This window comes from Antennarius striatus, chromosome 23 (assembly GCF_040054535.1).
Source record: "Antennarius striatus isolate MH-2024 chromosome 23, ASM4005453v1, whole genome shotgun sequence".
Taxonomy (NCBI): Eukaryota; Metazoa; Chordata; class Actinopteri; order Lophiiformes; family Antennariidae; genus Antennarius; species Antennarius striatus.
In genome coordinates this window covers 2442378-2468884 of record NC_090798.1, presented here as the reverse complement: position 1 = coordinate 2468884, position 26507 = coordinate 2442378, and the positions used below count along the sequence as shown (strand labels likewise).

Genomic DNA, 26507 nt, shown 5'->3' with positions numbered 1-26507 from the left:
TTTTATGTCTGGATTTAAACATAATGTTGAATTAAATTGGGTCTGAAATAGATTTTGAAACCATCACTATTTATTTTGGACGAGCCGCTGGAAGATTTAAACAAACGCTGCGCAGCAAACACAGATATTGAACGATTTGAGTCCAAAAGGACTGGTGACATTTTGAGTGTAAATACTGTTATAAAACACATTGTGCAACAAAAATGGAAGATGAGACTCGGCATTGCAGAGCATGGTGTATTTACGGGATTAGCAGTTGATTTATTTTTTAATGCTTCACATTAAATTCTTACAAAATTGAGCAAAACCTTTAGCAGAACATTAAAATACGGTGTTTTAAACTCGGGTTAACGTTACATGTAGATGCACCATACTTACTGTACTTTCAAGTCTTTTTTTTTTTTTTCCTCCTCCACAAAAATGAATTAACACTCTTCAAATAAAACAGTTGCTCCCCAGGCAGTACAGAAATCAGGCAGATATCACATTTCACACAGCATGCAAACGACATATCCAAGTTACACAATTATTTACCTTCAACTAAAGAACTAGAAGTGTTCTTGTTCCCTTTGAACGGCACAATTAAAGGTGTATTCGTCCCTTTTTAAACCACTTCCAAACATATATAAGAGCATTTCTTTACATGTGCCATGCACTAGAGCAAACTGGTTTGTATTGAAGATGAGCAGTATTAGATCTAATGCGTGAAGGTCCCGGTGAAGTTTTATGTGAGGACATTTGGCGCTGAGGCGAAAAAGCAAAAATTTGGCACGGGATGCAAGCGTAAAAAAAGCATCAAACCTGGCAACGTCACCGCGAAAACGCCAAACAGAGATACAATTTACACGCTTTTACACGTGTGTTGGCAAATTCCACCCACGTTGATCCAGCAGAGACTGTAAAAACCTGACGGCAGACTTCAAACATTTTTATGAAAAATAATCTCTTAAGAGCATTTTGCAGATTCTTCAGTTGTCCTCAAATGCATCAAAGTCTCGTCAGATGATTATTCTCTCACTTATCCATGAGCTGACTTGTCGAAAAAAAAATGTGGAAAAAGTAGAATTTTCGCTTCGGAAATCTATATAGTAAACCAGAATGTGCTTATGATGTATAGATTAACCCTTGACAGCAAAAATCTTCATGAAAACCCCATTAAAAACTAAATCTGGGTTTGTCGGGCTACAACAGAGGGTTCCTCCTGCTGTCCGGATGGGGTTGGGGGTAATAAATGATTGGCACATGTTTCCAATAGAGGCACTATAAAGATGAAATTTACAGTCTTTTGGCGGCGGCGGCGGCGCGGTGAGGAAGAACTGGACCAGAAAAAGGCACTTTCCAAAACGACACAGTGGGCCTGGAGCTGCTAACAGACGACCCAACTCATCTCTAGGCAAACATGGTCAGGGTGAGCCACTGTGAACCCACAGAGAGCACGGGATTAGGATTGAGTCACATCTGGCCCACTTAATGCACAGGAATTGTGGGTAAAAAGAAAACGCTGACAAATAAATGTGATCATACCTGGAAGAAGTTGACGCTTATAATTTTGTCATTGTCCGTGTCCAACGTCTGAAAGGTTTCTGCAGAAATATAACGCATTTATATTTTACCAAGGGGCTTTGAAAGCAAAAAATAAAAACATTTCCTTTAAAGGAAAGGTTTCCTGAAAGTTTGCATTAATGGGACTCACTGTACATCGTCTCCAGTCTGACCAGACAGGTGACAAAGTTGTCAAAGTCGACGCTCATGTCGGCCTCGGTGTAGCGCAGGATGATCAGCTGGAACAAGTTGTTGGTCAGTTTGAAACCTGAAGGAGACAAAGACAAACGAAAAGCTTGTAAAGCAGAATCCAAGCGTCAGAAAAACGTTTAAACCAGCAGGAAAAATTTAACAGAGGAAGTTTTCTTTCCTCGGCCTCAAAAAGGGAAAAGGAAAACAGTACCTGCGGATTCCAGGGCCATCCGCATCTCGTAGGAACTCATGCTGCCCGACTTGTCCAAGTCGAACTCCCTGAATACAGTCTGACAGGCGGAGAGCAAAAATAAAAAAACACAGACAGGAATGAAAACGGACACAAACACGAAACCGGCGCTGTCGACTCTCACCAGGTAGCGCTTGATCTTTTCCCAAAGGATGTGGAATTCTGTCAGGCCGAGCTTCCCGCTCCCGTCCGACTGAGGCGAGGAGTCAAGAAACTCGCAGGATCAGAGTAATGAGTGAAATACTCAGTATGTCATCAATGTAGAAAATTCTACTTCTTGTTCTTTACAGATGTGTGAATATATTCACTAACAGCAGTATTTTAGAGAAGAAAAAATGCAGCTAAAGTTTGAGATAATGCCTCAGATGATGTCACTTGAGGCTTTGGTCTAAAAAGTGAAATAAAAAGAGCCGATCTTTGCAGAGCAGGGTCCTGAGGCTATATTAGTTTCTACAGGCATAACAATTTTTTTTTTTTACCCAAGCAGTGTGATGCATTGTGGGTAACGTAGGCACCATTTCAGGATACGTCCATCAGGTTGACCATGCTGCGACACGCTTCCTTGGAAAAGCCGTCCGTCTTCAGGTCTTTATCTGTCAGCGTGAGAGCGAAGGCAACGCTGTGAGGCGGAACATTCTAATCGCGGTCACACGGATCAGATCCCACCGCGGCGCTCACTCACGTTTACTGATGATCCTGTTTAATATGGTCTGCAGCTCCGTGATGCTGATCTCCATGTCCTGTCGGAAACAAACAGCAGAAGGGTCAAGCGATTTGACGCCGCCGTCACGTCCGTGTCTCATCGAGAATCTTCCTCTCGCTTACCGGCCCGGCCAGCTGTCGGAAGAGACTCTTGAAGCCCGAGTCGATCTGACTCTCATCCAGCCACGTCTGAAAACGAAGCGCTTATATATTCAGGACCGTCAAACAATCACGTGTTGAAAATTCTAGCTGGACACTTTCATTTTCGCACCTCTTTGGGTAGATTTGCCACAACATCATCGTCGAGCTCCCTGAAACGGACAAAGAAAAGATGACGTGTTATTTTTGCCATCATGGTAATTCCCAAAATCTCCTTCTCTACCTCCACCCTTTGACCTTTGTCACTCACTCGGAGTCCGCCGGCTTCTCGGAGAAAACCCTGAGGACGAAATCGGCCTCTTTGTGCGGCTCGAAGGTGGACGGGACGATGACGTATTCCCCGGCGGGAAGTCGCAACCGCGAGCTGACCTCCCTCAGGTTGATGAAGAGCTCGGAGCGAGCGCTGGAGGCGTGGGTGAGGAAGAACTCTCGCTTCAGGTGGACACCCGAACTGCCCGCCAACTGGAAACGGGAGGAAACTCTTCTACTTTAAATTCTGATGCGAATCACTTTTGATGATTTAAAAAAAAAAAAAATTTTGGAGGGTATTTTTTTTGGAGGACAGAAAAGATGAAAGAAGTAAAAAACACATACCTCCCGTGGAACCTGTGAAGAACAGAGAGAGAGGAGATGAAATGAAGGACACAAAAACACAGAAATAAAAGAAGAAGTTCGAAGAAGCGGCTTTTTCCCCTGCAACTAATTGTTTCTCAGCTTATTTTAATCGAAAATTACTTGAATTCTAGTTTAGTTCTGCATCCTTCCACCAATGTGGAACGATCTCATGCATGTCTGTGTAACCGCGCCATAATCGGCATACAGTATCGCTTCAGGAGTTAGCGGAGTTAGCGTAGCATATGCGAGGGGGGAAAATATTCATTGAGGAAAAAAAAAAAGAATCTGAGTTACACCGGCTGAGTTACAACTGAATGACGATGCTTTGCTCATGTCGTAATGAAACGTTTTCCAAACCTCGTAGACGGCGAACCCGATGGTCTCCATGTCTTTTCCCTCTCGCCGTTTCTTCCTGCGGTCCTTCTGCATGAGGCCGACCAGGAAGCTGCAGTCGGGGGATTGGTTGGCGTTGTCCGGATGCTGCAGCACCAGTTTGAACTGAGGGTTGAGCCAAAAGGTTGCTGGAAGGAAGCGTCGAAGCATTAAATTGGCGTTCTTGTGCGGAAAAAAAAATTAAATTGTAGCTTATAATAAAAACTGGAATTTCGTCAATCCCATGCTCGTGTTCAGGATTTCCAAAATTGGCTGACCTTTGTGTAGTTATTGTTTAAATGGGAGTCACCAGTTCACATTCCTTCAGTAATCTAAATCCTCACTCCTTCAACATTTTTTTATCCTCCTAAAACCTTCCAAAAGTGAAAGAACCGAACTCGCTCCATCGGGAGGTCCTGAAAAGGATTTTTTGAGCGGTAGGAGAAACGCTTTCCTGAAGAATTAATCACCAAAATGAAGAGAGCAAATGAAATACAGCGACATATACCCCTACGTCACCTCGTACCTGGGTAGTTCCTGCAGCCCCCGGCAGTGCTGCCTCTCCTCCACTCCCCCTGATAGAGGGACGAGCTCCACTTCTTCATCTGGGTGTTCTGCAGGGCGTCGGCCGTCAGGTTGCAGAGCTCCAGGCGGCTGAACTCTCGCAGGAAGTCGTTGAAGGCCATCCTGAGAAAGACAAAGAGGTGTAAGCGTTGGAGCGATCCAAGAAACGTTTCCAGGAGCTGGACGTGAAATATAATCCTGACATTTCAAACATAAACTAGTGGAGCATCCCTGAGAACGTCGGCGCATCGAACCGAACAAGACTCACCAGAATTCTCCGTCCTCGCTCCGGTTCTGTAGCCGACTTCTGACGGAGCGGTCGATGTTGTCCCACTCTCTGGAGCTGAGGAATTAAAAAGGAAACGATAGCTGTTTTGTCTAAAAGCTGCTTTCTGGTCTGTTTTAGCTTCAGATTCTACATCCAAGCCCCGAAAGGATGCATTGAATTATAGATGTGCGTTTAGAAAAACGACAATGTCAGCACGATATTTTGTGAAAACGTTTATTAAATCACAGAGACACATGAAACCTTAGCCTAACATGAACATACGGACACGCTAAAACTTCTACACATCGCGGTTTTTTTAATCTTTAAATCTTCACGCTGACATTCTAAGAGGACGCTTTAAATCCGATTTCGAGCGTTAAAAGATTTTCTGCTCTCTGTGACGTGACGTTATACAAGCGTGACAAACGTCTGGTGTTAACCGTAACAAGACATGAAGCCAAGTCATAATTTGTATGCTGACAACATTTCAACATAAATCCATCAAAAATGTCTACTGGTGTCAATCACTGACAGGAAACTGGAAAAGAGTGTGTGTCTGTGTGTGTGTTTTCTCAGTTATGATGTTTATATTAACATCTGAGGGGCAGTGACAGGGAAACGGAACCTTACTTATCGCTCCAGGCTCCGGTCCATTCCACTTCCCCCCACGGGTTCCTGATGCGAACCAGCTTTGTCAGATTTCCTCTGTAAACCACCTAAGGGTGGACAAAAAACCCCCCCCACAATTCAGGATTATAAATTAATTGTAGTTTGAATAAAATGGAGGAACAATAATGCAAACAGGAACGCAAACAGCAGAGTTCTGTCTGCCAACGGCCTTCATTCATCATCAGGGAATGAAATTAGGAATGAATGTTTCTGGAACAAAATCTCCCAGAACATCGATCTTTGTTGCCGCGCAACAAACTGAATGTTTCCGTCGACATTTTTTCAAATGAAGAATGAAATATTTGTGCTGTAGGACCTTTTAAATCGATTTATATATATATAAAATAAACTAATTATAGAAGATAATTTCCATTTGAAAGTAGAAAATAAAGATGAAATAATCAAAACCAAGCGAGAACTACTGACTGTGACTCCTCACAGAAACGACTCGGATATTTTATGACAATTCCAAATAAAAAAGGCAGGCGTCTGATTGGTCGCTGCTCACCTCGTCCACGCCGGTCACGGAGTAGGCGTGTCCCTTCACCAGCTTCTTGAATGTGACGGCCTCCATGTCTCGCGTGCTCGTGATCTGAGGACGAGAGGGAGGCGACGTCAGAGCTCCTGACGTCTGGAGGAACTCGATGTTTAACGTCTCACGCAGGCGAGAAACCGATCAGAGATGTTATCGCCGCCATGATGTAAATAACTGAATAAAAGTTTTTTAGTTTGTTTTCAAATATTTCTCTAAACGGCTCATTATAGGAAGAAAAACAAAACGAAACCCCACATGCGTGTTAATTTCCCATAAACTCGTATCAAAGAATGCGTGAAAGTGGCAGCACTGACGTCTATGGAGCATCCCAGCAGGGAGCCCCGCTCTACCGCCCTGCTGATGATGCTGTAGAGGTCGGGGGGGGCCTTCCTCAGCTCGAACATCTCAGTCACGCCGCCGGTGAAGTCCTCGAAACCTTCCGACGTGCTGCCGCCGGACAGAGCCTCGTAGCAGCCGTTCAACCTGCATGGGACGCAGAAAAACATGCTTTAGAGCGTGTTCTCCGTCAGCTCAACGTTACACGTTACATTTGACATTTTGCGTCTTCCAAAACATTCATTAAGATCTCAAACGGTTCCTACTTGGCGTAGGCCTTCTCCAGCAGAGCGCTCCAGAACTCGGTTCCCTCCGCCGAGTGGACGAACAGCAGCTTCCCGTCCTTCACCGGCAGCCGGTCGTCGATCACCACCTCCACCCACTCGCCAAACTGCCAGAACTGCATGACGGGAAGCAGAAAACACACATAGTACAATTATGTTCCTGGAGGGGGGGGCGGGGGGTGTCCACATTTTACATCCGAGGAGATTCAAGTAGCTAAAGTAAATTGAAAGGTGGACGTCCTGGGAGTCGTTTCCCTCCACTGACGCTCTACATCCAGCAGAGAGCAGACGAACGCTTCAGAAAAGGGTTAAAAAGAGAAGAAGTCAAAGAGTTTCTTCAGTCGTTCCAAACTAAACACAGAACATGGAAAACCTGAGTGTCATCACAGTTCAGTCAGCGTGTTCAATAAAGCTTCCAAGGTTCACTTTTCAAGACTTTTTTTTTTTGGGGGGGGGGGGGGAACAAAAGAGTTAATTTTTTTGGAGATGCCGACCTCTTCCATGGATGTTTTATAAGCTTAGTCATTTTATGACAGCACAATATTTACTGTACGGTATTTTCTGCACTATAAGGCTATTTTAAAACTGTTTTCATATATAGGTGTGGAAAATACTGTAATTTACTGTGAACACAACGTGGTTATAAAGTCATGAAAACATTTCTACACCAAACTAATAATCTGGGTGGGAGGGGATGAAAAAATCCTCTGGGGTGGAGCTGTGTGACAACACGGCAGACTGAAGACAACACACACACACACACAACATCATCACCGCCGGGGGGGGGGGAGAAATACACTCTTTACCACATCTGTGTCATGACATGCAGATACCCGGGCTTGAAGCCGGAGGAAACAAACGCCATTATACAAACACTTCCAGGCCACCCCCCCGTTGGAAATCTGTGCTGTAATAAAAGATTCTGCCCCAGTTAATGGTTCCATTTGTTTCTGACTGAGATTTGCTTCGTTCATAATTCATCCTTCCTTCTTTTGTTCGCCTGCAGACTCCCTCCTCTCCATCCCTCTTAATAAGACCCCCACCACCAGCCCTCACAATTACATTTGGTTATTTATCCGGAGGCTTATAGGAAACCCAGCTGATAAAAAAAGGTGTGTGTGTGTGTGGGGGGGGGGGATCCCTGCAAAGCAAAGAGTGGAAACAAGAAATGAAGACGATGAGAAAGGACAAACTGAACCCAAATCCCATTAAAGCGTCGAGGGAAACGATGAAACTGGGGCAACACAACAAACAGAAAGCCGTCATGTATTTAAACCCTTTGTGCCTGCGTTTAAAAAAAAACCTTCAGAGCAAATTAAAGTATTATTTCCACTCGTTGTAGCATAAATGTGTGTATTTACAGTATGTATGCATCCAGCAGTGCAGTCACCAGCCCCCAGCAGACATGTGCTAATGGGAGCTCTGGGCGACTGATGCTATGAATTCATGCCTCCATATCTAATGAGTCAGCACGCCAGCGGCCGCTGCAGCTGAAGCGTTTCAGAATCCTCCCTAAAGGAAAAAAAAAAAAAAAAAAAAAGACCAACGTGGGGATTAGATTCCGAGGCGGATGGATTTCCCTGCTGCTGCGCCGGGGTCTAACCTACATCTCTGAGAGCCAACAGCTTGTGAAACTGTTGGCAGCTGACAGCAGCCAGGCTGAGCGGAAGCGATCGGGAATTGGAACGCATTCAAATGCATCTGTGTCTACACTGTCGCTCGCTTCCGATGCATGTCAAGCCTGTTTTTAGTGTTAAAGACCCCCCCCCCACCCATCCACCCATTCCCTGCTGCAGTGTTCCATTCAGTTTTTGTCTCAACTCTTGGCAGGATGACAGTCTGTGGACTCACAAAGGAGCAGCCGAGTCAGCTTTAGATGCATGCTGACAAAGGAGACTGAGATATTGGAGACCTGTGAAATAAGACATAAATAACTTGAAAAAGGTCAATTAAAAGAACAGATCAATTGGATTCTTATGCTGCTTTGGGAAAAAGTAGGAAGTAAATGTCAAATCGTACACCGACAAGTCTGTATTCACTGGATATTTTGTTGAGACAGATTAAATATAGAAGTAATGTCACTGCAAATAAGGGCAGATTCACGTGTTTAACAACTTCAAAAACACCTTAATGATGAAACATTTAAAAAAAAATAAAAAAGGCAAAGGGAGAAACAAATATAGAAACACTGCCAGTTGCACAAACGACAACTATTTTCAGGACAGATTAAAAATTGATGAAAACGGCCGGGACTTTGATGGATTTACGGGATAAAGAGGTGGATCCATTTTTTAAATTCACTTTAACAGACACCTGAGAGCGTTGGGTTTGTCCTTATTAGTTTATAAAGGTACCCCAGGCTGCATGCTAACATACATTTAGCATGCAAATGGGCAAAATAGGCACTAATATCACAGTACAGGTAAGATTAACAGAAGTGATATAAAAGAAGCCACCAGTGAGACTTTTCTTAAAGTGAATGGGGAGGTGGTGTGTTTAAATCGGCTTTACGGTGACTCGACTCCTCCCAGGTAAAGTTTATTAGCAGGGAGTTTGGGTGTGGATGAGGGAACCGGTTATCTCAGATGACTCAGTCATGATAGGAAAAAGTTTAATCAGGGAATTATCTGGGATATTATATACCTAAATAACCCAATGACTCAAAGGTGCAATATTTTAAACAACTGGTTTAGACAAGTCAAATTAAACGTACCGTTTATTTACATCAGATAGGTTTTCATGCTGTCTGTTTTATTCTAAAGGAAACAGGCGTGACATTGATGATGCATGTGGCCGGAAATGACAGCACAGGAAGAGCTGCTGCACAATTTTATCTATTAGTTTTTTTAATTTTTCACAGTAGGATGGAAATGCAGCTAAAATGTTCATCAACCAATCCCAATGAGAATCAGCAGTAAATTTATTTAACATGAAAATTACAGCCTAAAACTCAGATGCAGCTCCTACATTTACAGCGATCGCATCGACTACATCTGGAAAGCCGCCGGAGTGCGTGACGAGTCGACTGGCTCTGTTTCTATTCTGGGATGTGTTCATATTAATATTACATCATATTAATAATCAGGATGTAGGGGAAAAAAAAAAAGTCACCTGGAAGTGAAAAATGCCGCAGTATCCGTGGCCGAAGCTCTGCCCGTGAGGAACCACCCGGTGGAGAAGGTTGTCGTTGAGGGTGAGCGAGGCGATGGCCGCCAGCAGCCAGCAGTCGCCTGTGGAGACACGAGAGTGTTTTCAGGTTCACGTAAAAAACATCTTGGGGCATTTTCAATGAAGTTGTTGCGAGGATTGACGACAGGGAATGTTCTATATTCTGAAGTGGAACCAGAAAAAGGAGTTTGGATTGCTGAGATCAGGAGTTTTTGTATTTATTTGGTTGTGGACGTGGATGAATAGGAACAGATTCTTGACTGTTGCCGTTCCATTTTCAGCATTTCTATTAATCATACATAGCCTACATGACATCACTGCTTAACCAAAGGTCAGTGATTCTGGTCTGGATGCTCAAATGTCCTGAAGAAAAATACTGAACCCTAATTTGAGTCAAATGTAGACAAAGAATTTCCCACATGGGATGAATTAAGTATCGCGCCACCTCTATCTTCCTGCCAAAAGACTAAAATAGAGGCATTAGCGGACCTGCTAGCTCGCCTTTAATATGAAACTTCTTTTATCTCTTTATCAGTTAGGCCTCATCCTGGAACCTTTTGTTAGTTCTGTCTTTTAATGAAGGTTAATAAACATTTTAACCTAAGATACGATCTACAAACAGCCTGCGCCGGCAGATAACCCCACGGCGCTGATAAAGACAATTCAGTCTGGCCTCTGAAACAAAGTGGAGCATTATGTTCTTCTGCCTCAACATATTTGGGGATATTGGGGGGGGGTATTTCATTTTACAAGAGAGGAAGTCATTTCCGAGGAGAGAAGGTGGCCTTGTTTACCGACGTGAGGCAGAGAAACAAACATTAATTATGAATGCAAGTCAGTGTTGGGCAGGAAACATCTCAGGCAATAAACTGGTGAAACCATGTTAACTGGTTTTCTTCATTCTCCAGGCCGTCCGTCTCCATCCGTCACTCAAACCTGATTCCTTTTGCTCTCCTGACTTCATTCTTCAGCCCTTCCTGTTGGTGATTGTCTTACTGATCCCCAGAGGGTAAGCTCTATGGGGGTTGTAATGGTATTAATAGGCTTCAATAATCAATGTTCCAGGTATTACCTTTGGATTTAATTATTATTAAGATAGACAGTATCTGGGTTTGGATCAATATGAGCCTTTTAGTTTATTAATCGGAGAGCAATCGATCCAAGCTAATGAAAATTAAACAGATATATATAATTCCTGGTGTACCTGGGCAATTTCCAAGAGAAACCGGACTCTTCTCTGAAGAAAAGTTAGAAGTTGTTCTCATGTAAATTTTTGTTAAATAGTGAAATGCACTTTTCAGACACGCGATGGCAAAGACTTGTTAAAGATATGATGTAGTGGTATAATTGTTCTCTAGAAAGACATTAAGTTAATTATTTTTTTTCATAAAATAAGAAAAATAATAATATTAAAGCACCCATCCAGGCTTGTTTGATGTTTTGGAAAAAATGTAACTAAAAATATTTAGAGTTTATTCTGTTTTTTTTTTAGTTATGGCTCAGACAGGAAGGGTTTCAGACAGACTGATGGATATTTAAGAGGCGTTTTTTTGTGTTCTAGTGAACCACACACTAAACCTAACTTTAACCCTAAATGACTATTTATTTTGGCAAAACCTTCTGTCCGTGCTCCATGTTGATTTCGTAAAAATTTATTGATTTTTTTTTTTTTTAGACAATTTGGCAGTCAGAAATGGACAAAATGGCGCAATACCGCCAGACATGTCTGGGGGCGGTGTAGCTTTTACTCAAGCAAGGAAGAATGATTACGGAACAGAGAAGAGAAGAGGAATGAAAACCGTGAAAAAAATCTCTACGTACGCCTTTGCTTGTGTTTCCTGGGTAAATTATCGCAACTTCCTGCAACCGTCACGTTTGTTGTTTCTATGCCAATGTTTGGCCTCTTCACTGCCCTCTACTGGATGTGATGTAAAAGACAAGTGAAGGCATGTGGACTTCGACAGAAACACTGTTTGAACCTGAGTGTTTTTGTACATCAGTGGATTATGAAAGACCCAAACCCGTGAAGTTATAACAGACATTCAGACATTTTTGCTTTACAGACGTTCAAACTACATTAATTTCACATTAAAATGGCTGTATCACAATTTTATTCTTCTATAACCCTAAAGTGTTACGACCACGTATGATGGAGTCAAAAAAAACAATCCATCTGTTTACAAAACGAGAAATTAGATTGAACATTTTGGGAACGTGCTTATTTCCCGTAGGAACATGAGTGGGATGAGGCTATTTCTTGGTCAAATTATGTTAATCCTGGAGCTTTTCCATCACTGTGAACATCTCAGTCTATCCAGGCACACAACCATCCTTCAAACCACTAACTGATTAAACAAATGACAGGTTTGGCCAGTAAATTACTGGAGATGGTGGTTTGCCTGTCCAACATATCATTAAAGTATATTAACCCCATTTTATTAATCATTCAGAGGTTTCCTCATGTTTTCTATGGCTCTGAAGGGAATCTAAACCTTATATCCTCATGTTATATCTCCCAGTTAGACAAACAGTTAATCTCCTGTCCTCTGAGAGCTGAATCATGGCCTAACAGTCAAACGGTTGTGAACTCTTCCAGGTCTTACCCAGAGCCCCCTGGCAGATGTCTGTACGAGTCGCTCCGTCAACGATGAACTCTGGCCGTTTGCAGAATTCCTGTGAATCATACACACAAAGTGAGTAACGCATATTTATCCACATGCGAAGCTGCTCCTTTTAAAATGACCTTCAGATATCCCATAATACACTACTCAGAAAAACAATGCTGCTTTCTAGTGCTTCTTGTTTCCCACAATCCCCCTTCTTCATAAAACATCTCCTGAGCAGGTTGAGCGTGAGAAACCCCACGCTGTAAAGCTATAAAAAGACATATTCCATTTACATTCATTCTCCACCATACACACATACACACACACACATACACACACACACACACACACAAGGGTGAATTTGCTAGGACACACACTGGCTTGAATTCTCTTTTGCAGGCGCACAGATTTCCGGGGAAATGTGAACACCATGAACTCTCTGGTGCAGTGTAAATATTACAGATCCTGCGGTACGGGAAAAGCGTATGCATTATAAAATATTTTTTTTTTTTTAGGAGCGACGACACCCTGGGAAGCATTAGTGAAAGACACACATGGTAACACACACGTACACACACACACACAAATGGAATCCACAGGAGGAACTGAGAGAGACTGCAGTCACGCCGACAATCGTGACCCCCAGGGGCTTTAGAGATCGCGACTCGTCTTGCTTGCTGTTACATGACAAACGACAGAGACCCGTCACGGTACACGGAAATCGAACTGATAAAGAGAGCGTGCTGCCTTCACGGTTGCCACTTAAAGAAATCGGGCCCTCCTCAAAAGCGGTGTTCCACACGACTACAGGGAGCACTCTAGTGTATTTATAATGTAGTGAGGCCTGAGGAAAGACGCAGAAACGCAGAGGAGGGGATGAATAAAAAACAGGAAGGGAATGATGAGATAGACTTTACATCTATCAGTAGTTACAAACCGGAGAATCTGGAGAAAAACGAGCCCCTGGTGCTGCGGTGAAATTAGATCAGTATCCGCCCATCATCTCTGAAAGTTTAGTTGCCAAGCAACAAAAGAAAATTACATCTGTGAGGAAAGATGTCTCGGGTGTAATAAAAAAGCTATGCAGGAACAAAAAAGTCGTTGTTCTTTAAAGGCTCATTTATGCTCAATGTTACGGATACAGATAGAGCTTCTAATCTATCCTCTGCATTCATTTCATCCGTGTTTGTGCACTTCCTGTGGAAACTACAGAAATGACGCTGTACCGCCAGAAAACACTAGGGGCAGCGTTGCCATAATCTTGGCAAGAACCAATAAATATCTCGACTCAACAGAGAAATTAAGTAAAAAAGTAAATGTCCTTTCCAAAACTACAGCATTGAAATGTGCTTGAGTTTTCTTTTAGCTCCAACAAGCTCAAATTTGCTCCAAAACAAACTATTTCCTGTTTGTCTTTGAATGGTCTCTCATTCATACTTTGATATAAAACATTGCAGACAATGTTAACGTCAACTCTTTAGGAGAATTATTGAATAAAACCAGAGACCCTCACTTCCTGTATGCACTAGAAACATCTACATCAATGCTACCTAATCAATCGATTCGCTCTCTGCCCACCCTCCCTTTCTCACCGTGGGTCTCATCCAGCGAACTCCGTAGGTCTTGGAGGATCTCGGGCCGAGCTCGTTGAATCCTAGAGACGACGCGGCACATGGGAACAGTTGGTCCTCGAACAGCCTCCCGCTTCGGGCCGTCTGGGCTCTCAGGCTCTCAAAGTCTTGCCCCAGGAATTTGACGGCATTGTGGTTCTGCCCAAGACCTTCATCACGATCCCGCTGGCTCCTCACCTTGACGGCCATGCCGGTAGCGTAAATGGGTTCCACCATCCTGGGCTTGTGGAGTTAACAGTATTGGTGTTTGTGTGCAACTACAATATGATGTTTAAATGTGTCTGTAGTTAAAGAGGGAGCTTTGGGCAATCGTAGTTTGATGTAAGTCTAATATGAGGTGGTAATGGCTGGAAAGCTCAATTATAAATCAGAATAAATCATCAGTTGCCATTGAGAAGCTATCAAATATTGAAGAAACAAGGCAGCACTTGTGGTTTTGCTGTAGTTGGAAGCCTCCAATCCAATAATAATCACGTGTGCATGGATGAGTCCTCACAGAACGATCTCACACCAGTCGCTCCTTGTCCCGCCAGCAGCTAGAACCCAAAAAGAAGGAATTTAGAATTGTGTAACTCAACAGACAAAGTCGTTAACAAGTATGCAGATACAGGTTCACACACACACACACACACACCGCCGTCTCTACATGTATTCAGGGCTTTAAAGGTAGTTCAGTCCTGTCTATACGCTCATGCTTCCCATGCATAGCAACGGCTTAGTGACAAAAGGCACGTTTGACTGTGTCCCACTGGTGTTTGCACAGCGTCAGGCAGAAGCACGATATAAGTCAATGTTTAGCTACACCAACAGTGGATGGTAGCGCCGTGTGTGTGCATGTGTGTGTGTTAAAGCAGGGTGTGGTCTCCTGTGATTCTCGATACACAATGAAAGAAGCATGAGGCTGCCAACAAGTAAAAGCTCTCTCCGAATCTTTAATTAAGCAGAGCTCCAGAGGAAGAAGTGTAAAGTGGCATTAGCGCCACCGTAGCTCTTGACAGAACTGGAGCTTCGGGATGAGTTTATCTCAGTTCGCCTGTCATTGGGAGTCGTTTGCTTACTTCTCTCTGTTGCATTCTTTCTTTTTGACGCTGACAAACAGATAAACATGAAAGGCATTTTTATTTTTGTCTCCTGCTTCCGTCTTTTACCTCAACTCTCCACCCACTAAATAATCTTGCTTTTTGAAGTCAGTTCCAACAGAAGTTGAAAAGTTTGACACTTATTGTCCAATAGAATGTCGTTGGAGCATGTTAGTGTTTCCATTCCAGGTTGTGAACCACACCCATCAAAACCACCCACTTGAAGGTGTGAGATATGTTCCTACTAACAAGGACTGACTAAAGCTTTGGTTTCCTTGAATGCTCACAGAGCCAGAAAAAAGAACCTGTAACCTCAACAAGTTCCTGGTTCAGACTGACTCGGTTTTACAATGTCAACTTCCTTGTTGGCAATATTTTTACGATAGCTTTTAATACCACACTGGGTAGATTGCTCGATCAGGGATTGGCTGCTCCATTGCAATTATTTTCAAGCAGAGTGTTGTCTGTCAATCCATTTCCTTCTATCTATCTATCCCGGGTTGCGTCAAGTAGGGTATTCCAAGAGTTGTCCAAGCAGGGTATTCATCCCTCTCACAAGCAAGACTTCCCAGCTGATCCAGAGGTATCCCGAGGTCTGTCCAGGCTAGTTCCCAGGCTATGTTCCCCCTCCAATGAGGAATCAGATGCCTCAACCACCTTGAGAGTCTTCTGTCCTCGCAAAAGACTCAAAAATGTTGCAGAATTGGCAACAAAGCCATTGCGACACCTGACACAGTCCAGGGAGAACAGAGACTCCAGGAAAACAAGCTCATCTCAAGTGTCTGGTGGGCGGATCTCCAGTCTTATGGATGTTGCTGATGGGCTCTCCAAACAGACCGATGTCCATTTAAGACAATGTTCCCTTGGGATCCTTGGCACCCGTCAAGACTTTCCTTTTTGTCAACAATCCAAATGTTTTCTTGATCAGTGATGACGGTCTAGCCAGCCCCCACTTTCTTATCCGACTACGCAGTACTGTCTGTTTGGGTTCTTGTTCATTTGGTTGATTCTCCTGATCCCACATGTTCAGGATCCTCACTGAACAAAGCACAGACTTCAGCTGCTGCCCCTATATCACCAGGGGGGTTGATGGATTGGACGGATCGGCCTTTTATTGTGCGAATGCCAAGTCCAGCAAACTTGCTCCGTATCCGGCCGTAAATCCTGAGGGAAGGATCGAGCTGTGAGCTCTCTACTTCACTTTCCTCCCTAAAGCCCTGATTCGGTACAGTTGTGATACACAAGATCACTCACGGCCTCCTTGTTCAACAGAGACAGATGAAGACTTTATCTTCCTTCGAAATGAATGTCCGTGTGCTAAAACAAAATTTGTAAGGAATGATTTTAAACCCTGACATACACTCAAGTAAATTTGGTCACATAGATAACTGTACAATCACAGTTCAGTCATTATGTTGGTCTACAAAGGTCTATAAATCAAATGATGGATTTAGATGGACACCTATATCTCATGACAGAGCCTTCAGGGAAACTTGTAAACTCTGATTCTACAGTAAACAACTACCTTGACACAGAAATCTTTGACTCTTGGCTCACTTTGTGTAGCATAGAGATATACGATCACGTTCCCTTATACATCAGGAGTATTTTGTGAATAGTGTCACTGAATATGAACACTCCATTACACTATGATCTGTTTTAAATAAGCAAATTCAATATGCAAAATAAACATGTGGCCAAACAAGTCCAGTGAAGTCCAGGAAAAACAAACGACACACGTTTGTAGAACACAGCAATAAAACGCTGCTGGTGAAAATATCAGGCTCACCTTCAAATAAACAGAACAAAAAAATTTAAACAAACCTTTATTTAGCTGGCCTCAAAATAATCACTGTTTGCAAAATACACAAGCTGTGTTTGAACTATATTTGCTTTAAGCACATGTGTAAAAGTTAACGTCGTCAGTTGTCATTGGATATGCTACCAAGCAGAAGCTAAGCAAACTGACTAATGCTAGGAATTCCAAAAAATTAAAGATTTTTAAGTACATGGAAACGAAAATTTCGGAACCTGAAATTATTTGTTGACACAAGTGTGTGTGATTTTCTTGAAATATTAAAAAGAAGTATAACATTTAAAATGTTAAGGTGGCCTTAATATTTATTTTATACAATGCAAAAAAATTACATTAAGGTGTTATTTCTTCATATAAAGATAAATCTGGGGCCAATGTACTGCCAGTTCCACCTACATCCTAAATAAATACTAGCTCATCCCTCTGCTGTGACCTATTGGCGTCCAAAACATGTGAGTTCTATCTGAATGCGATGAAAATTTAATTTCCACATATATGGAACACACTTACATACCCCCCATCACACACACACACACGCTCAGATATCCTCCACCTCGCTGCAGGTAGTGACACACATGAGAAATGACAGGCGGTAGGCAGCATGTCCAGACGCATGAGGAAAACCCTCACAGCTTTTTCAGCAGCAGCTCCAGTCAGAATCACAAAACAAGGACTGGAGCTTCTGCTGGAGATGATTCAGACAGACTGTGGCTTTTATTTTATTATCATTAGATGCTATAATGCAATATGAGGAAGTACAGGGGTCATGCAGCTGGAAAGTGGAACAGCAGCCATGAGGGTTTTCAAATATACAGATGTGTAGAATGTTTCACTTTCACTCTGATTAGGAAAGTCTGCATGTGAGGTCCCAGAGGTTTTCTCCTCACGCCACCCTGTGAAGGGCTCACACTGCAGCCATGCAACACCATGCATTCTAGTATATTTTTGCATGCAGGGTTCATATTCCAAACACTGTGAAATCAAATATCAGAAGTGTTTGTGCTTTAGGCCGTGGAGAAAATAGATCTGCAGAGAAACCAGACACGCACTGTGTCCAATATGGGAAATAAAGATAAAGATTGATCTTTATCAGAAGAGATAAACCGGTTTATGAACATTTGGCTGTGTGTACACTGTGGACAGGGCGACAAGGAGGCTTTTACAGCATGTCCGGGGGTATGTTAAATATGTCAACATGGCTCACACAGATATGTGCGCGGTCCTTACAGTAGGTGTGGCCCCTGAGAGGGGATCCAAGGTCCGGCTCCAAACTACAACTTTCTCAAGTTGACCAACAAGAACAGCTGGGCGAACCATTTAACCTCACTGTGTAAAGCAGACTGCATCCATAAAGCCAGCGCGGATCAATGCCAGAGGTTTTACGCACCAAATTGTTGGATTTCACAGTTTTATTACGCTCTGAAAGTTGTAAGAGACGAGTTGTACGTGATTCGTTACGTTTTTCGCAACTCAACTGGCTCAGGGACGTCAATAAAAAGTTCATGTCAGGATGTCAAAAGCAGCATTCTTTCAGGTCGCCTCGCACCTCGACACTAACTCCAATGCGCAAACCAAATGTTGATGAAGGAATCTGATATTTACCTCGCCCGCTGTTTCCGGTATGAAGCAGTTTTATGAACATTCACTTTGACTCTTCAGGTTTCTCTTCTTCCGTCCATGTTCAGTGTAGATTCGTCCACTCCCCTGCCTTGTACCAGCAGTTAAAATTTAGAAACGCCCTGCTGGTTGTGCTGTGATCTATTGGAGGCTCTGCAGCCCCTTCCCCGTGAGTCTGCGCACTGCGGGCCGCTGCGCGTAAAAAACACCTCACTTGGAGGGTGGGCTGAAAAACACGTTGTGCTCTCACCTAAACGCTGCCTGGGTTCATTTTGCAGTGTTGACATGCTGGTTTGAGGTGTGTCGATAAAAACAAAACAATAAAATGACATATATTTCCGTAATATTGTTTATTATTGTAGAAATATATGTATGTATTTGTATATTTGCATTGCATTTCAAACTTAACGTCGGGGGGGGGGGAGGTACTTATTTACACTATAGTATGTTGGCAAACTACTACTGCATGCCAATTGCTTCATACAATAATAGTATATAATATTGCTCAAACACTAACACATACAAGGTTTTTCTTGCAACTGATTCATTTTAAAACTGCTACTACGTTATCCACTGGTGGAACCAACATTTTATATTTTGTATAGTGCCATAACGCATAATAAATAGTAGAATAATAATGAAAATAAAAGACACTAAAATAATTATTGGAAAAAAATCAAGCTTATGATTTGTTATAGTAGAAAGCAAACGATTTTGTGAAAGCGTCAATACTCAACTCAATATGTTCATACAGTATGACACGTACATAAATAAACAGGATATAAATTATAAAAATACTATACAAATGATATAAATAAGATAATGTACAAATAATATAAGTAAACCACTGTAAGAAATGTTTTACGAATGTCACGATTCAAAGACTGAACACTGACATCTAGTGGCTCTGATTAGTAAATGCCCTGTTCCTCATTTGGGACTTCATATCCCATCAGGGATTGCGATTGAGGGTTTCCCGTCAGGCTTTGAAACAACGTAAATTCTCTGCCGCGTGCGTGTCTTGACTTCCGCTCGTAATACTTCCGCTGCCGCCGTTGTTCCTTAGAAATCCCTCAACATGGCATCCGACGGACCACCGGGCACCGACTCCCTGCCGGCTGATTTAGGGAGCGCTATAGCCGCGTTGAATTCATGGAGCAACGCGGAGCTCCAGTCAAAGTTGGGGCAGCTAGGAGCGCCCACGATGGGTAAGAAAAGTCCACGGGAGACGCAGAGCGCCGAAGAAATGGACTGTGTTTAGCTAGCAGAAGCTAACAAGTTGCTAACGCTAGCTAGCGAAATGCAATCTTTCCAGGCCTGTTGTGTGTTTACACTCATTGCAACTAATATTCAGGAACATTATTTATTTATGGTAGAAAATTTAAAATTCAGTTTCATTGAAAATATGACTTGCAACAGCAATTATAGCGCATTAATAATGACACATTGAGTGTAGAGACAAGCATCAGCTAAAGTAAAAGTAAGAATTTATTACGTAACTCATAGTTGACGGTATATCTTTGGTGAATATTAAACTTCTTAACTAAGTTGTGAAAGATACGTTAATTGTTTTGATGTTCCAGTGCAGTAACAAGCCATCACTGCTTAATTAAACTGTTCGTCCTGTTCCAGGTCCGAGGGAGGAGCTGATCGACAGACTGAAGGGCTACATGATGCAGGTAAGTTTAGCAAGTTCTCTGCTTTGTTGTTGAAAAACTTCATTCAAAATAGATCAGTGTTGTGTAACTGTTAGCATGCTGGCTGCGCCTCTAAATGAACAACTGCACAGCTTCACATTTGTTCACCAGGGAAATGCCCTAATGTGTCCTTCAGAGGCAACTGTTTACTCAAACACACAATACACAACAATCAGGGTGTCAGATGAAAAAGCCAGTGTCTTAATTTGTCCTTGTGTGTGTTTGCAGACTGGGATACTCCTCAGCAAACCTAACGATGACAAATCCATGGGATCACAGGTAAATTCCACTGGGAACACGTTTCAAATTTACCATAGATGCACATTTTGTCAACAACATTGTGACCAGACATAATGCTTTTGCAGCTGCAAGGGTTTTTTTTAAAATGCACAACATATTTCCGTCAAACAAACCTGTTGTAGCACAACAATGGTGAATCATTCTTGATGTCTCTGATTAAAGCTGTAACAAGGTATATTCATTGCTTGTAGTTATAATGTCAAATCACACCAACACATCTTCTCATCTTTCCAGGTGCCAGGAATGCCTCCCTTGCCCCCGATGCCCATGCCACCGATGCCTCCTGGTATGGGCATGCTCCAGGCCATGAGCATGATGCCCGGGGGACCCCCTCCACCTGGCATGCACATGAGCATGGAGCCTCCGGGTCTGCCCCCTCCGGGAATGTCGCAGGACGATCAGCTGAAGATGGTCCAGCAGAGAGCAGCCATGGTGTTACAGCAGGAGGAGAGGGCCAAGCATCAGGTGAGGGGGGGCAGGGCTGCAGGTTGATGGGGAGCTGCTTGTTCGCCCTTTAAAATAAAAATACAGGTGTCATTGTTTTTGGAGTTACCACTGTCAATGTACAGCAGATATCATCAAAATTACTCTGCTGTGCGCATGAAACTCAGGAATAGGCAGAAAGAATTCAGCAGAGCAACATTTTAGTGACTTTTAGTCAATGAATCGTTGTGTCTACGTGTCACAGGGCGAGTCCCATGTCATGGATGAACATGATCTTCTGGAGCAGCAGACAAGGGTGAGTCGATGAAGTTTTTCCGTTTCCCGAAATCATTCATCTTCACTTTCGACACAAAATTTTGAAGAATGTTTCACTTTTAAGGAATTTTATTTTTATACGCTTTGACTCTAATCCCTCAAAACAATTAGTGCATCTTTTGGTGTATTTTTTTCCCTTTAACTCCAGATTTTAATAACTTATTTCTTTCCTCCTCACCTCTCTGCTTGGGAATCAGGCTGCTGTTTTGCTGGAACAGGAGCATCAGCAGGAGATGGCACAGATTGGGGGACCCAGATCCTTGCCCACCGCCGTCGCTGTAAGAGGTATGTTGTCGATTATTCCTTCTACCTGTGCCACGGTAACTCACCCATGGTGAGGTTTACTCAGTTCAAACTGACCCGAAGAAAAGCTCTATAGGAGACCTGTTCCCCTACATGTTTGGTAGACATGTTTACGTCATAAGAAAGGCCAAACATTTAAATCTTTTGATGCTTCCTTCAGGTCTGGATCCTCACGCACCGCTGCCCCCTGGTGTCAGCATGTTACCCATCCAGAATCAGAGAGTGCCGCCCCCTCCAGGAGAAGATGCCAGAGAAGTGAGCAAACACTTTTTTCTTGTCTTTCTTTGGTATTTTCCATGTCTGGAAGCAGAACATTTTGTTTGTTTAACTGATGTTGGTCTACTAGTGGTTTAGCTCTTCCTTTACCTTCTTTTTTCTTTTCTATGTTTAAAAGTTGTAGCTTTTTGGTTCCCTACACTCAAAAATAGCATCACTGATAATTAGTTTCAGGTATTTTTGTTGTATTTTAGGCATTAAAAGGTCCTCTTTTTTTGAGGCAGCTCTTACTGATTAACGGTGAACAAGTTTTTCTCTTCCATTCCAGTTGTGGCAGAGCGAGGAGGTGAGTGTTAGCGGGCCTAAGATCCCTCAAGTTCTGGAGAAGATACTTCAGCTGAAGGAGATCAGACAGGAGCAGCTCACCGACCCTGCAGGTTGGTACAGACGCGTCTTTTCTGTTTCGACCGAGGAATTGAATCTGAAACTCTGGATAGTTGAAGTTACTCTAAGGATGTTTCCTGTGGATGTGTCCATTGGATGATAAATGCAGGCGCTTATGTTCATAATATGATTCATCTTGGTCCTGTTTGTCATCTTTGCCTTTATAGAAGAGGAAGACGACGATGACGAGGGAGCGGAGATGAACTCATCTGCTCTAGCCACGTCTGAGGCCGATGACGACAGCAGCCAGCTGTCCAAGAAAGATGTAAGTCTTGCTTTGCGTCAAAGATCACAGTTCTATTTTAGTTTGGCGTTAGCAGGACATCATGCATGAAGCCCTTTTTTTTTTTTTCCTTGCATCATTTCATCGCACTCGTTTTATGTTGCTTCAATTTTTCTTTATTCGGTCGGCCTTCAGAAAAACCGCAGACGCAGAAACCGCAAGAAAAGGAGCAAGCAGAAACGAGCCCAGGAGAAGAAAGAGCAGGCGGAGCAGCAGCAGCAGCAGCAAAAGGGGGGCAGCAAGGACAAGGACAAAGACAAGGACAAGGAGAAGGAGTCGGAGGTGGAGATCGAGTACGTCACCGAGGAGCCGGAGATCTACGACCCCAACTACATCTTCTTCAAGAGGATCTTTGAGGCTTTTAAGGTAACTTCGCAGCGTGTTTTATTTTTGTACTGCACATAACTGTGTGTCTAATGTCTCGTTTGTAGGAGACTGTAAAGTTTACGCTTTAATTTTGCCATAATACAGTTATGTTCTCCTTTTCTAGCTGACCGATGATGTGAAGAAAGAGAAGGAGAAGGAGCCCGAGAAAGCGGAGAAGCTGGAGACAGCTGTGCTGCGGAAGAAGGGATTTGAGGAAGAGAAGAAAGACAGCGACGATAGCGACGAGGTTCGAATTCTTCAAACTATTCAGAGAATGAAATCTAGTTGGTATATGTTAAAACAGATGATTGGTTTTGATGCGCAGGATGTCAGAGCAGATGCACCGAAACTGTCAAAGAAGAAGCTGAGGAGAATGAACAGGTTGACTGTGGCTGAACTTAAGCAGGTAAATAAATTAAATAACAAAAACTGTTATAAGAAGACCAAGTGGGGTTTATTTGTCATTTCACTCTTGTCTCTTTCCCTTCGCTCCAGCTGGTGACTCGTCCTGATGTGGTGGAGATGCACGACGTGACGGCCCAGGAACCCAAGCTGCTGGTGCACCTGAAGGCCACCAGGAACACGGTGCCGGTGCCTCGTCACTGGTGCTTCAAAAGAAAGTACCTGCAGGGCAAGAGAGGCATAGAGAAGCCTCCGTTCGAGCTGCCCGACTTCATCAAGAAAACGGGGATCCAGGAGATGAGGGAGGCTCTGCAGGAAAAGGTTGGGACGGCAAACAGCCGCGGTTTTGTTTCGCTGAGGAGAGGTGAGGAAGAAAAGTCAGGTGGAGCTTCATTTTCTTTTTTCTTTCCGCAGGAAGACGCCAAGACCATGAAGACCAAAATGAGAGAGAAGGTTCGTCCTAAGATGGGAAAGATCGACATCGACTACCAGAAGCTCCACGACGCCTTCTTCAAATGGCAGATCAAACCCAAACTCACCATCCACGGAGACCTTTACTATGAGGTACCAGAGAATTTCATCAGATCTTTTACTGTTCCTGTGCACACATTGCAAAGAATCTGTTCAAACTGACTCTTTGTCTTTGAATCTCTTCAGGGAAAAGAGTTTGAGACTCGACTGAAGGAGAAGAAGCCGGGCGATCTATCCGACGAGCTGCGCATCGCTCTGGGGATGCCCGTCGGACCGGTGAGATCAGCGACGTCGGAGCGATCACAGCAGAGACGGCCGCGTCTCTCTCAACTCACGTTTGTCTCTTTATTCCAGAACGCACACAAGGTGCCCCCGCCTTGGCTGATCGCCATGCAGAGGTACGGCCCCCCTCCATCCTACCCCAATCTGAAGATCCCCGGACTCAACTCCCCCATCCCAGACGTAAGACGACTCCCCCATGGAGATATTCAGCTGTACTTAACCAGTTTGTCGTGGTGTTTAATGCAAATGTTTTCCCTCTGCCTGCTAGAACTGTACGTTCGGTTATCACGCCGGGGGCTGGGGGAAGCCGCCAGTCGACGAAATGGGCAAACCTTTATACGGCGACGTGTTTGGAACCAACTCGTCAGACTTCCAGGTGCGCAGCGTCTCACACAGACACAAACAAACACTGCCAATGTAAGATTGATGAAAAAGTACAGTTATTTTGCGTAGTTTCTGGACTGATCCTGATCAATTCTGTTACGGTACATCGTAATTTAATTAGTCCTTTTTAATATAGGTTTTGAAGTCGAACAAACGTGTGTGTTTGTGATCAGGCCAAAGCGGAGGAGGAGGAGGTGGATCACACACCCTGGGGAGAACTGGAGCCTTCGGACGAGGAGTCCTCAGAGGAAGAAGAGGAGGAGGAGAGCGACGAAGAGAAGCCGGACGAAACCGGATTCTTCACTCCGGCTGACAGGTTTGTATAAATTTCACCTGAAGGCATCTCAAGTATTTATCCGACAATCTACTTATTTTCTGTACTCTATATTGTATTTGCATGACTGAGTGACACCGTTTACTTCCTGGTCATTCAAGCACACAAGATGCATTCAAGGACAGGGCTATGCGTGGTTAAACTCATCATTCCTTGCGTGTGGTTTGTTTCAGTGGTCTGATCACCCCCGGCGGCTTCTCATCAGTACCCGCCGGCATGGAGACCCCGGAGCTGATCGAGCTGAGGAAGAAGAAAATCGAAGAGGCCATGGACGGGTGAGTCGTTCTGTCGCCGCTTTAATTTCTCATTTACTCCCACAAAAGGCGCTCCTGCTGTTCGGGTTGGAGACACGCTGGAAGCAGAGGACGCGTCTGACATTTCATTTCCAGTTAATGGATTCACTGAAAGAGCTTTGAATCCACAAAACAGCCAGACGCCGCCGTGTAAACTTTGATGAATGATTTATTTTTTTTCTTTATTATGATAGTATTGTGAATATTTCTCAGCTGATCCGTGACAACTGAGAACTAACCGAAGCTCTAACATTTTCTCGGTCCGTCCTTCTCACAGAAACGAGACGCCTCAGCTTTTCACCGTCCTCCCAGAGAGACGAACCGGGCCGGTTGGAGCAGCCATGATGGCCTCGACGCACATCTACGACATGTCAGGGGTAAGTGAGCTGTGTGTGGGGGTCCAATCCCACTTCACCCCCCCTCTGTTTGCCGTGATCCCATGTCAGGTCGATTGATTTGCACGATGATTTACAGTCCGTCGACGTGTTTTAACCTCCGTCTTCCTCTCTTCAGGCCATTGTGAGTCGCAAGACGGGCAGCGGGCAGGAGTCGCAGGGCGTGGAGGTGGCCCTGGCCCCGGAGGAGCTGGAGCTGGACCCCATGGCCATGACGCAGAAATACGAGGAGCACGTCAGGGAGCAGCAGGCCCAGGTGGAGAAGGAGGACTTCAGCGACATGGTGGCTGAACACGCTGCCAAACAGAAGGTACAGGATTAAAACATAACGCAAATGAATTGATCGATCCGTTCGGGGAGACTGTTTATACCGGTGATTCGATTATTAATCACCTTTCTTCTCCACCTCCTCAGCAAAAGAAGAGGAAGGCCCAGCCACAGGACACGCGAGGCGGTGCCAAGAAATACAAAGAGTTCAAGTTTTAGAGTAGAAAGAGTCCAAGAAGAAGAGCTGCGAGAAAATGAGAGGAAAAGCTTTTTTACCTGAAGGGACACGATCTGCGATCCCAGTCGTCCGATCGACCCGTAGCAGTTCACACAAGTTTCTGTTCCTTTTTTAAAAAAAAAAACAATAAATAGATTGATTTTGTGACGTATCTCATGTACATCTGTGTCACTCCAGAGCGATGACGTATATTTCCTCTGTTTTGACGCTGCAGTTTGTTGTTTTTTTTCTCAATGTCACCCTGTTCTTTTTTCTGTTTTTGTAAATAAATGAAGTGATAACAAGAGTTCACCATGCTGCCCCCCCCCCCTCGCAAGGTTCCTTTCTGTGTGTTCTGTCAGTCTGTAGCGTGAAGGGTGGAGAAGGAGCGCTCACTAGGAGTCACGCCAACTGTCACACAACCATAGCCACATGAACTGAGGTGTGTTGTGTGTATTTTGTTTGTGAGTTTTAGTTATATACTTAAGTATATCAGAATCTCCACAACTAAACACAATTTAGGTAACATCCATAAACTACAGAAACCCTTAGGGGTTGCCTACGACATCTGGTTTACATTTACAATTTTATCCTCATTTGAACTTGTGCAAATTAACTTTTGCTCACTTTTGCCTCGTTATTCTTTGCATTATTACTGCTCAGTCTACTAACCCTTCCCTTTCCCCCAT

General features: G+C 43.7%; 2 protein-coding genes across 2 annotated transcripts; one reads left to right on the top strand and one right to left on the bottom strand.

Annotated features, from left to right (window-relative positions):
- Nucleotides 1-93: 93 nt before the first annotated feature.
- On the bottom strand, nucleotides 94-18549 carry capn1 (calpain 1). The gene is made up of 22 exons (XM_068308839.1): nucleotides 18391-18549; nucleotides 13855-14429; nucleotides 12260-12329; nucleotides 9600-9718; nucleotides 6471-6604; nucleotides 6183-6351; nucleotides 5842-5925; nucleotides 5295-5380; nucleotides 4665-4739; nucleotides 4359-4519; nucleotides 3818-3981; nucleotides 3440-3451; nucleotides 3096-3307; nucleotides 2958-2997; nucleotides 2810-2875; nucleotides 2667-2724; nucleotides 2513-2577; nucleotides 2109-2177; nucleotides 1946-2024; nucleotides 1694-1810; nucleotides 1525-1583; nucleotides 94-1416 (listed from the first exon to the last, which is right to left on the bottom strand). The coding sequence occupies exons 2-22, from the start codon at nucleotides 14107-14109 to the stop codon at nucleotides 1390-1392; spliced, it is 2121 nt and encodes a 706-aa protein (XP_068164940.1). The 5' UTR covers nucleotides 14110-14429; nucleotides 18391-18549; the 3' UTR covers nucleotides 94-1389.
- Nucleotides 18550-19445: 896 nt separating this feature from the next.
- On the top strand, nucleotides 19446-26130 carry sf3b2 (splicing factor 3b, subunit 2). The gene is made up of 22 exons (XM_068308036.1): nucleotides 19446-19613; nucleotides 20038-20084; nucleotides 20331-20381; nucleotides 20637-20867; nucleotides 21091-21141; nucleotides 21359-21446; nucleotides 21625-21719; nucleotides 22009-22117; nucleotides 22292-22389; nucleotides 22543-22773; nucleotides 22898-23020; nucleotides 23099-23179; nucleotides 23269-23496; nucleotides 23590-23739; nucleotides 23833-23922; nucleotides 24001-24108; nucleotides 24197-24304; nucleotides 24486-24628; nucleotides 24820-24921; nucleotides 25217-25316; nucleotides 25453-25644; nucleotides 25749-26130. The coding sequence occupies exons 1-22, from the start codon at nucleotides 19484-19486 to the stop codon at nucleotides 25818-25820; spliced, it is 2628 nt and encodes an 875-aa protein (XP_068164137.1). The 5' UTR covers nucleotides 19446-19483; the 3' UTR covers nucleotides 25821-26130.
- The last annotated feature ends 377 nt before the right edge of the window (nucleotides 26131-26507 follow it).